The sequence below is a fragment of the Mustela nivalis genome, assembly GCF_964662115.1.
Source record: "Mustela nivalis genome assembly, chromosome: 14".
Lineage (NCBI taxonomy): Eukaryota > Metazoa > Chordata > Mammalia > Carnivora > Mustelidae > Mustela > Mustela nivalis.
Genome location: NC_139033.1, coordinates 46,301,716 through 46,313,721, shown reverse-complemented (window position 1 = coordinate 46,313,721; position 12,006 = coordinate 46,301,716). Strand labels below are relative to the sequence as shown.

General features: G+C 49.5%; 1 protein-coding gene across 2 annotated transcripts in view; it reads left to right on the top strand.

The window, feature by feature from the left end:
* The first annotated feature begins 8,130 nt into the window (after window positions 1-8,130).
* ARK2C (arkadia (RNF111) C-terminal like ring finger ubiquitin ligase 2C) overlaps window positions 8,131-12,006 on the top strand; it is a 99,145-nt gene continuing 95,269 nt past the window's right edge. Inside the window, exons 1-2 of one of the 2 annotated variants that reach the window (XM_082698985.1) lie at window positions 8,131-8,218; window positions 9,067-9,285. In XM_082698985.1, the coding sequence (XP_082555111.1) occupies window positions 9,225-9,285 (61 nt within the window). In that variant the 5' untranslated portion in view covers window positions 8,131-8,218; window positions 9,067-9,224. Of the gene's footprint in view, window positions 8,219-8,905; window positions 9,286-12,006 lie in introns of those variants that run through there. The other variant, XM_082698984.1, reaches the window with a different exon arrangement.

Below are 12,006 nucleotides of genomic sequence, written 5' to 3'. Positions count from 1 at the left end.
ACCCCTCATGCAACCTCACCGACCGAGAAAGAAGAATGAGGGAACTGAGGAATGAGATAAAGTCGTCCCCCTCGCCTGCAAGGGCAGGCTAAGCCATTCATCTTGTCACACCCAATTAGTTCCAGCTGTCCTTAACATTTGCTGATTACATTTGGGTACATTCCCCCCCTGCTCTTCTTTTCCTCGTGGCTTCCTCTCTTTAGGAACTCAGAACTTACACATTTTCAGAAGCCTGAACAAAGCCTTGCATGCCACCTCTGTCTAATACCCACATAGGCAGGAATCAGTGGTGATTTTATATCTGCCTGCACGTGGGAGGAAGTGAGAGAAGGCTACAAAGTAACAATGGCTTCAGTGAGATAGACATTGAATTCTTTTCTATTTTAAAGATGTCACTAAGAGGCCATCTGGGGCTTGCAGAGTGGCTTAATGCAATCATCCTGTGTTCAGACTCTTTCAGAATTGCTTCTCCACTAGCTGCATGAGATTCATTATGTACTGTTGGTTTCATGGTCCTAAATGGCTGCTCTAGCTCCAGCCCTTACAGCCATCTTCCAGTTAGTACGAATGATAAAGAGGAGACGAAAGGCACATCTCTTTGCCTTAAAGAATAGTTCCTGGGAGTAGCACACAGACTCTTGCTTTCAGTCCATCAGTTAGTTACACAGCTAAAAAGACATCTGGGAAATGTAGTCCTTATTCCAGGTGGCCATATGTCCAACGAGAAGTCAGACATTGTATGGTTAAGGAAAAAGGGGAAAACATAAAATGGGGGCTTCTAGCATTCTGCAACACCATTGTAGCCTTCCTTAGCCTGGGACGTGTTTGCTATGGTGACCCTTACATTTGAATTGATTTATGAATGCATATACTTGCCTCATATCTAATAAGAATACAATCAGAGAAAATGTGGAAAAGATAGTAAAAGAATGAGATAATTACAAAGGTAATGAGACTAAAGCATACCTTTTCAGAGAGGTGTCCTCTATTCCTTCTTTATACTCCCGCACTTTGGGTCAATGTGCTATTCCTAACTCTGACTTTCAATCTCACCTCATTATTTAGCCCCTTGATTTCCTACACCCTAGAATCTGCCCTCACGCCCATTTGTTCTGTGCATAGATGGATTTCTCTTCCTGATCAGCTCAGCCCTCTGCTCCAAAACCTCTAGGGTTCCCCAAAGCTTACCAAATATATCCTTACCTTCTTCACCATGCGTGCGCGCGCACACACACACACACACACACACGCACACTCTATTTTCATCAAATGAAACCACTCGCTGTTTCCCTGATTCACCATGTGTCTTGGCTTCTTTGGGCTTCTGCCTAAGCCAGTCACCACTGGCCTTCCATATGAGGCTTTGCCTGGTTCCACTGGCTCCTGCCAGAGAAAAACGTGTCTGGGCTTGCCAAGGGAGGATGAGAGACATGTGGAGCAGGGCCACCTTGCAACTCAGAGACTGGCCGTTGTGAGAAGCCGATCCAGCCTGGATGCCTCAGAGCAGAGCAGGGCCCACCTGCCCGCAGATCTGTGAGAATCAATGCTTACACGCTTCTTGAGTGCTTCCGTGATTTTGTGACTATTTTTTATGTAATAGTTTTGCAGCAGTTCCTAACTCATCCACCGGACGGTAGACATTCAGTTTGAATACCTGAAGTATTGGTGTGTCTTTCAGAGTACTGGTCCCTTCTCCCTTCGGTGAGGATCAGGTATGGCTATGAACACAGAGACCCATAGAAACAGTGGCTTAAATAAGTTCAGAGTTTATTTCTCTCCCGTATGAAGACCGAGAAGCAGGGAGCCCGTGGTGGTGAACCGGCTGGCAAGCCGGAGAAGTCCATGTTGCCAAGAGCTGGATCCAGCTCGCCCAGACGGTCTTAGGTCATGCCTGGGGACTGACAATCGGCTGAGCTTCTGGCCAGGCTGTACCCAGTATGAGGAACGAGCACCATTTCCTAACTTGCCCAGCCAGAAGAAACATCTTTTCGTGTGCCAGCAGAGTATAAGGATGTGTGCTAACTGTTTTATGTGTTTTTTTGTTTGTTTGTTTGTTTTTTGTTTTTTTGTTTTTAAAGATTTTATTTATTTATTTGACAGAGAGAGATCACAGGCAGGCAGAGAGGCAGGCAGAGAGAGAGGAGGAAGCAGGCTCCCTGCTGAGCAGAAAGCCTGATGCGGGGCTCGATCCCAGGACCCTGGGATCATGACCTGAGCCGAAGGCAGCGGCTTAACCCACTGAGCCACCCAGGCGCCCCTGTTTTATGTGTGTTTTATTTTTTACTTTTATTTTTGAAAAATTTCAAATACACACTGTATTGGTCAGGGTTCTCCAGAGAAACCGAACTAACAGGATAGATAGCAGGAGATTTATTATAAGGGTTGAGCTCATGTGGTTATGGAGACTCAGATGTCCCACCGTCTGCCCTCTGGAAGCTGGAGACCCAGGAAAGCCACTGGTGAAGTTCTGGTCTAAACCGGAAGGCCTGAGAACCAGGGGAGCCAATGGCGTAGGTTCTAAGAACTAGCAGCCCTGATGTCTGAGGATGGGAGAAGCTGGATGTCTCAGCTCAAGCAGGAGAGCAAATTTACCCTTCCTCCCCCTCTGTCTTCTACTGGGGCCCTCTGGGGATTGGAGGATGTCCAACCACACTGGGGAGAGTATCACCTTTACTCTGTGTACCAGATCAAACACCGACCTCTTCCAGAATCCCCCTCACAGCCATGCCCAGAAATAGTGTTTCACCAGCTCATGCTGACACACAAAAGTAGAGAGAATAATATAGCGAATTCCCACATGTCTGTCATTCAGTTTCAGTAATTATCATCTAAGTGTCCACTTGGTTTCAGCTATACTCCTCCCCTCAGGAGATGTAAGAACCTTCCAGACTTTATAATTTTTTAAAAATATTTTATTTATTTATTTGACAGAGTGAGATCACAAGTAGAGAGGCAGGGAGAGAGAGAGAGAGGGAAGCAGGCTCCCTGCTGAGCAGAGAGCCCGACGTGGGACTCGATCCCAGGACCCTGAGACCATGATCTGAGCCGAAGGCAGTGGCTTAACCCACTGAGCCACCCAGGCGTCCCCAGACTTTATAATTTTTAAGTAACCTCTATACCCAACATGGAGCTCGAACTCACAACCCCAAGATCGAGAGTTGCACACTCCACCAACTAAGCCAGTCAGGTGCCCTCCCAAACGTCATTTAATATTTTCTGCAAAACATCTAACTATAAGGATGCTTTGTGTAAATATAACAATACCATTATCTCATCTGAAAAAGCCCAATTCCTTAATATCCTAATATCCAATGTCTGCATCGGCCCAATTATTTTATAGCTTATTTGTTCTAATCATGTTGCACGATAGTCTAAATGCTGCATTGGTTGGTGTATTCCCTTTGTCTCTATAGGTCGCCCCTCTGTCTCCTTTTTTCTGCCCTGTAATTCATTTTTTGAAGAAAATGGTTGGTTTGTCCTGTAGCATTTCTGTGATTTAGATTCTGCTCATTGCATCCAATGGTATCTATTATTTTTTATTTTTATTTATTTATTAGGGAGAGAGCAAGTATGAGTGAGGGGCAGGGCAGAGGGAGCAGGGAGCCAGGACCCCGAGTTCATGACCTGAGCCGAAGGCAGACGCTTAACCCGGCTGAGCCACCTGGTCGCCCCCAATGGTAACCTTTTAATATGTTTCTCATTTTCTTGTGTTTCCTATCAATTGGGAATTAAGATCTAGAAGTCTGATTAGGTTCAAGTTCTATTTTCTGGAAAGACAACTTCATAGGGGGCGGACTATTCTTCTATTAGGAGACTTGTCACCTCCCACTGTCTCTCTTTTGGTGACATTAACAGCTATCAATGGCTGTTGCCTGGAACTATTACTTCATTATGATGATATTCTCATTATATCATTTCTTCTTCACTTATTAGCCAAAACTTCTATAGAGGAACTTCCTCTCATCAAATATTTCATTAACCTGAAACAGAGCCCATAGAGGAAAGGCAGATGCATGCTTGATTCTATTTACCAGTTGTTGGTCTGTTGGCCTGTTTTAAATGATTTCCTGGCATCCTTCAAAACAGCTCTATTTTCTATAAAAGCCATCCCATAAACTTCTTGCTTCCATCCCTTTCCCCAGGATGTAGTCATAGGACTTCCCTCACTGCCAGGGGTTCTGGGACCTTCAGCCCTTGACCTGGGCAGCCAGAGGGCTCAGATAATTTCCCTATTACAGTGGAGAAGGGGATCATGGTCCCCAGGTCCTGGTCCGTTTCTTGTTGGCTCACCCAACAAGGGCTGAGGGAAGCTCCTGGCACACCAGTCTGGTCAGGACGTGCTTCTGCAACACATGTGTCCCCAGTCCTGTCCCAACGGCTCCCTCCACGCCATGTCACAGCACAGTGCAGAGCACAGAGCTTTCTCCTGTGGCCTCACTCTTCCTGGGCTGCTGCTATGGCTCCCTTTCCTTCCCTTCCCTCTTCTCCTCCTCCTTCCTCCCTCTATCTCCTCACTTCTCCCCCACTTCCTTCTCTTCCCCCCAACCCCAGCTCCTTCTGCTCCTCCTGTGTTTACTTCTGGGTTTGTTTTGTGTCTCTCATCTTCTCAGCCTGTTGCAAATGGACCTACCCTTTAGGTGCCTCTCAATTCTGCTCTGTCCTGAAGGATTTCTCAAGTACTCAAGCCCACCTTGGCTTCTACCTGACTCATGGTCATCCCTGGTAATGGGCAGCTTCTCTGGGATCCCTCTTTATTTTCTCAAGGGTATGCCCTGACTCCCCAGTGCTCGTTAGTGCCCCGCTGTGCCTCTTTCCATGGGAGGAGGCTGCATCTAGAACTCCTGCCCTGTTGAGCACAGAAGATGTTGTGACTCCCATCACAGAGGGATATCTACCGAAGTCTGGCTGTTTTGCACAGATTTCCAAAGCTGGAAAACCTGATGCCAGCCTAAGCTGGAGAGGAGTAGAATTTCTGTTGTCTGCCTTGGACAACTGTTCATGTCTATGAGGCTGATGTGCTGGGTTTGCCTCCATTTGTCGAGTAAAGGGCAACGGTGGTCATCACCTAGATCTAATGTTGGGCTCCAGAGGAATAGTTCTTGAAACAGATGCGTCTGGGCCCCAGAAACATGAAGGTCTGTAGCCCCTTTCCTCTGCGGATGGCCCAGGTGGAGGCAAAAGAGAGTGAAGAATCCCAGTGTGGGTCAAGGTCCAAGGTGATGGAGCTATTTCTATCTTAGTGGGCCATGTTTCTCCAGTTTGGATCGGGGATTACAGATTGACCTTCACCTTACAGTTTTTAAATATATCTTTCTGCTAAGCCTGCAGACTTGCTCTTGGTCTTGACTTGGCAGGGGCAGAAGCACACATAAAGAGAAAGCCACAACGAATGAAATATTTCTACAAATCTACTTATTCTCAGGAATCTGCATCATTGTACTTCTGTGGACATTAACTAATGGGAAGGAGAGTGGAAAACAGTCATCCTGGCATGATGGAGAAGCAGGGGGAAGTAGCAGCATGCCAGGCTATGTGACAGGAAACAGCCATTCTAACTCAGCCAGGAATGGCAGCACCCTTGTTCATGACCCCAATTCTGAGCTTCTGTTTCCTTATCCATAGGATAAGGAGATGGGCAAACAATAGTCATATTTCATTCTTGGGGATGCCACTAAATTTATGTTTTTAGAATTTTCCATACTCTTTACAGACTCCACAGCTATCTTCTCATTGGATCCTCACAATTCACCTTTGAGGTAGTCTGACAGGGGTCATTATTACTCCCATTACACAGCTGGGTGCATGGTAATGGAATGGTAAATACCATTGGGTAAATACCCAAGGTTTCGTTGGTAATGAAACCCCTCCTCCTAATCCAGAATAGTTCCTTCTCAGCAGGAGGCTCATGCCTGTGTGTGAATACTGGTGAACATGGGCATCTGTCATATTTCGCTGATGTGTAAGAAGGATGTAGTTAGTAGCTGGACTCATGATTTCCCTAGGTTTACAGGGAACTCGTTGATATTTGCTTTTGTTGGATGGATGGTCCATATATGGTACAATTTGCACTAAATGCTTTAACTAGGCAATCATAAATAGTAGGAGGAGGGCGAGGGTTAGTGGGCAAGGAGAGATGGACCAATAAAGGGGCAAGAACTTAAGAGCGGAATTGCCGGCACTATTGTATATATTCTGTAAATACTTACTTCACTTGGTCTTCACATTAATCCTATGAGGAAGGTTGCTATCATCACGCCCATTCTACAGATATTGAAACCAAAGCCTGGAGACGTTAAGTAATTTATCCAACCTAGGAAGTGGCAGAACCAGCATGTGAAGCCAGGCAGTCTGGTTTCAGAGTTTACAGTCTAACTACTCTGCTATCAAGGTCAGATTAGGTTGTGATATAAGCATTTGTGAGTATAAAGTCAGATAAGAGAGAGAGAGAGAGAGAGAGAGAGAGAATGAATTCCCTATTCAAAGCTAGCAAGGTTGCAGAGAAATTGGCACACCACATATCCCAGTAGTACAGACAGTGAGTTTAATCTTTTCATGAGCAATATATAGCAAGACCCAGACAGTTTCTCCATATTTGTCAGTTTAAGGATGCCACCCCTAAGGGCTCCTGGGGGTCTCAGTTTGTTAAGCAGCCTACTCCTGATTTCTGCTCAGGTCATGACCTGGGGGTCCTGGGATGGAGCCCCGCCTGCTGGGTTCAGCAGGGAGTCTACCTTAGGATTTTCTCTTGTGCCCCTCCCCTGCTTGTGTGCATACTCTCTCCCAAATAAATGAATAAACAAATAAATATTAAAAAAAAACAAAAAGAGTGCCAACCCTAGAAGTTTGTTTTAAGCTTACAGTTCAACCAAAGCAGCAAGCTATAGGCATGAAGCTTATTGTGTGGTCTCTAGTAATGCAGCAAGTGTAATGCCCAAGAATAGAGCATGATTAAGTGATTTCATGGAAACTTCACTTGTTGGAATACTATGAAAACATTTAAAATGAAAATTATGAAGATAGTTGTATAGAAGGATAGGGAAACGCCTCTGGTAAAATGTTCAGATTAAAACACAGAAAAAAAATATGTAGATTTCAATGACGAATCTGGTCTCTATGCATGTTGGCAAAGCCTGAAATAGACCAGGAAAACCTTCTAGTAGTTAGGTGTTTGTTAAGGTCTTCTCATTTTTAAGATTTTTATTAGTGGTGGCATTATGTTTATTTGACAGATCATGAAAGCAGGAAAGAGATGGTGGCAGAAGCTTGTTGAAATGACCCTCAAGAACGGGGCTTAGGTCTGGTGGGAGGTTCCCCTCCACTTCATCTCTGAGTTCTCTGGGGGCAACCACAGGTGTTTGGGGGCAAGAGGTCTGAGGCTTATGTATGCTTGGGAGGGAGTGAGTGGTGTGCCCTGGGTCTGCCTCATCTCACGTCTGCTGTTCTTCATTCTTTGTCTCAGCTTAGAAGTCACTTTTCCGAAGTAAACCCAATTGCCACCCCCACCCCCAAATGGGCTAGCTGCCCCTCCTAGGTGTCCCTTTTCCCAGAGCCCTATGCTAAGCTCCACGTCTGCACCTAGCAGGCTTTCTGGTGATAGCGTTTATAGTGCTGAGGCCCCTCTGTGCCACAAGGGTTGGGATGTTGGGGGGGCCCTGCATGGCCCCCCAATGCCTTGACACAAATACATCACGTATTCAATGAATGATCCTCTTTTGTCTTATCTCTAAAATGGGTGGAGCCTGGGTTGTACTGGGTTCCTTTTAGCTCCACATACTGTGGTTTAACCATCTAATTTTTACCATTTACCGATTTTACCGTTAAATAAAGGAGCCATTGGGTTTTGGAGACAAGTCCCAACGTGGGAAGTGTCCTCCATCCTTCCGCCTGTGGATGGGCTCCCCAGGTGGACTCTGGCCTGGGTGTGGACTGTGAGACTGGTCTGGGGTTGTGCTGGGAATTTTCATAGCACGTGGGTTGAGTGTGCATGGACACAGTCTCAGCAGTCCACCTGACAATGCCGCTGTGAGGGGGAAGCCTCTTCCCTTTTGTCAGAGCCTGTACCTGACAGGCCAGCCACGGGCCACATGTGACACCGGGACTGTGCCTCCACTGTGAATGCCAGGGAGCCTGCTAGCCCTGATGTCATGCGTGCCCTCCAGCGAGGAAGTGGGCGTGTCAGAGCAGGGTGGAGGGTGACCAAGTGGTCAGGGTTTTCTGGGTGAGTGTGTCATTGTAAGGAATCCACGCACATACTTCAGTGTATGAGTGGATTTCAATTCAGCGAATAATTATTGTGAGCTTTGTGCTCTGCAAAAGCAACAAAGCGTTGCCACGGGCAGGGAGCCTGGGACTGTACATATCTGCATTGTGTGTCCCCTCTGTGTGTCTTTGGGAATGTGTTCTTGGCACGTGTCCTGCCTTAACAAGGCTTTTGGTGTGTGCATGTCTGTGTGTCAGTGCCTGGGTCCTGTGTGCGGCTGCTCGCTCGTTTTCCACCTTCACTTGTGCCCGCAGTCAGGCTCTGCACGTGCGCCAGCCCCCATGCGCACGTCCCTGAGTGACCTGTGCGCGGTGTGCAAGGACCTCCGGGTCGTGTGCACTTGGTGCGCTCGTGCCAATCTCTCCGCACGCACGAACGCACCTCCACATGGCTGGGTGCACGTCCCCCTCGGTGTGTGCACGTTCCGTGCGCATGCCGCCCGGGTGTGTGTGCGGGGCGCTGCACGCGCGCGCTCCGGCCTGCGGGCGGCCAGGGACCCGCGCCAGTCTCCACGCGCCCCGCGGGGCTGACCTCCCCCCCAACCCTCTCCCCGCGCCCGGCCGCGGGCCTAGGCGATTGGCCGCCCGCGCCCTCGCAGCCGTCACCCCTCCCTCCCCCCCGCCCGCCACCCGCGCGCCCGCGGTCCCCGCTGTCCCCCGCGGTTCCGGCGAGGCCGCGCCGCGCTGCGCTCCGCTCCCATTGGCTGCGCGCGCCTTTGTGTGGCGGCAGCTGCGGCCCCAGCGCCTTTGAATGTCGAGAGGGGCCGGGAAGGGAGCCTTTCCATGGGCCATCTGTCTCCCCGCCAGCCGCCGCCCCACCGCCGCCCGCGCCCCGCGCTCCGCCTCCCGCCCCGGCGGCTCCCGCAGCCCCGCCGCCGCCCGCGCCCGCGCCCCGGAGCCGCGCCACAAAGGGCCCGCGCGCAGCCGCCGCCGCCGCCGCCGCCGCCGCCGCGCGAGGAGCCAGGATGGTCCTGGTCCACGTCGGCTATCTCGTGCTTCCAGTGTTTGGCTCTGTGCGAAACAGAGGTATCGCTTTTTCCTTTCGGGGTCCGCTTCGGAGCGTGGATCGGCGCAGGCACCGGGGCGGGGGCGGGCGCCGCGGGCGGCGGGGGGCTTAGGGCACACCCGCGGGGACGCGGGGCGAGCGGTGGCTTCTCCCCTCTCCCTTTTGGGGGACCCCCAGTGTGGGGGTGGCCGCCCTCGTGGGAGCTTTTGTAGTGAAGTTAGGGTTTGGCGAATTTGGGTCCCTCCCAACCCCAGCCCCATTTTTTCTTCTTTGCGGTGGACGCGGTTCTCCCAGATCACAGCCCCTTCCCCTAATACCTAGCCCTGTATGATCGAAAGGAGGAGAGAGATACATGACTGTATGCGTGCGCGCGCGCGTGTGTATGTGTGTGCAAGCGTACTTGGCTTTCTGTTACTTGGTTTTTTTGAGGCATATGTATGTTTTTGTGTTTTTTTGTGTTTGTATGCCTTCATCTTTTGGTTATTGCTACCGCTGGCTGGTTAGCTGGGATCTGGTTATCTGCCCTATCCCGTGCCCCAGCCCCCACCCTCCGGTGGGCACTTGCACGATTTCCCGTCCCGTTCCATCCTTTTCTCCCCTTTAACCCTTTTTTTTATGTCGCCCTTTTTCTACACCCCCCCGTTGTCTTTGTATGACAGTTGCATTTATGGATTCAAAATGCTTGGGTGTGTGTGTATGTGAGAACGTGTGTAAGTGTGTGTGCGCCTTGGAGTCAGACGTGCACTGCTGTGCACCCCTGGTCCCGGCCGGAGCGGGGTGCCCGGCCCTCGGGTGTTCCGCTGTGTGCGGATGAAGTGGGAAGCCGCCCCCCACGCCAGGCCTTTGCCCTGGGCAGGCGTTGACAAAGCAGCAGGCCGGCGCCGGCTTTGTTTTTAACTGTGATATATGGGGTGTGTTTGCACGGTCCCCTTCCCCACATCCCCTTTCCCTTACATTCTGCTCCAACAATAGCTTGGTTTCCCCCTCTTCTCCCCACCCCCCCCTCCACATTTCTTCCATTTTCTTTTAATCAAAAATTCCCACCTCCCAAAGCGAATTCGAGATGCATTTAGATTCATTTTTTTTTTTTTTTCCTTTTTGTATTCTGCCTCTGGACTCACATTTCTCTTCTTGGAAATGTTTCTGCTACCCTCTCCCACTCCAAGTCTGCTTAAATCCCTGCTGGCTAAGGCCCTCCCCCACTCCCCCCTCCCTCCCGCCCAGAATGATGTCTTCCCTTTGCGACCAGGGCTGCTCCACCGAGTCAGAGCAGGGGGTGGGGTCGCGGGGCCAGCGCTGTAGTGCGCCCCAGGGGCCCGATTGGGCAAGCAAATGAAAGCCCAGCCCTCTTTCTTCCAGCCCAGCTGTCCCCAGCCCCACGCCTCTCCCCAGAACCTAAAAGGCAAGGTTGGCCCCCTTAGGCCTGTTTGAACCGCAGTTTTTTTTGTGTTGATGATAGAATGATGACATTCTGCATTTATCAAATCTTTTTTTTTCTTCATTGTGTAGCTCAGTGAATGGTCAACTCGCTGCTGTGTGCGCTGTGACCCTTCTGCCTCCGCATTTAGCTGTATTGTGACACCCCTCTTAACCATCTCCTGTCTCCATCTGAGGAAAGCATTGCTATTTAAGCGGCAGTATCCCTATCTCAGGCCGGCCTAGCGGTGGAGGGGGTGTGGAGGGGGTGTGTGAGGAGTAGGACGGGGGCGGGGGCCGGGTGAGCGCTCCCTGGAAATGCCAGCCCCCTCCCCCAACACACAATTATTATGTCTTCTTACTTGGCATTTCCTCTCAAAACGGGTGTGGAACATTACACTAGGCAGAAATTCAAAAATGATTAAGAAGGATGTTGAGCCTGAAAGTATAATTATCCTGATTAAATCATTATCATCCTCATTAATACCGCGGATCTCTAAATACCATTGCAGGATGCCGATTTTACGGTTTGAAATTCAAATTGCTCCGCTGCCTTTAAATTTTATTTTTGATATGTTCTCCTCCCCCCAAACCCCCCTCTCTCGCCACCCCCCAATAAATTCTGCCCCAGTCAGTCAAAGTTTACTTTCATGGCAAACACGCCCACAGGAAATTCAAGGGTGGAGGGTGAGTTGGGCTGTGGGTAAAATTTAGCACAATGAGATAAGAATTCATGACCTTTCGATAGAGGATACTAATGCTTAACCCAACAAGGTCCTACACCACAATCTTCTTGTAAAACTGTTAGATAGCTTGCCAGCTTAAGTCTGTTCTTTTTAGTTTCCATTGTAGTAGTATAGGATGTAGGCCATTTCAGAATAGATGTAGAGAAATAACCATTTTTGTATCTTCATCTTGTTTAGCTGAGTACATTGCACTGTAAATCCCTGTTAAGTGGATTCCTTTTGCCTTGGCTTGGAGGCTCCGGCACCCCATTTCCCACTTACCTGGGTGACCATCAGCTGGTTTCTTGGCAAGCACCCAGGCATAAGTGAAGAGAGTACATTTAGTCGGAGGCAAAAAATACGAAGTATATACATATATATATATGAAAATCTCTGATGAAATGACAGTTGCCGCTACTCCGTAGCCTCTGAAAATTTGGTGCAGCAAGGTCCCTGGCTGAAGGGGGAGCCACGGCCATGGCATCTTAATTATTTAAGGGTACGATGTCAAGAGCATCTCTGGACATCCGCCCCCGGCCCTCAGAACTGCCCCTTTAACAGCTGGCTCCCTTCTGCTGCCTCACCTGCCCGGACCTGCTT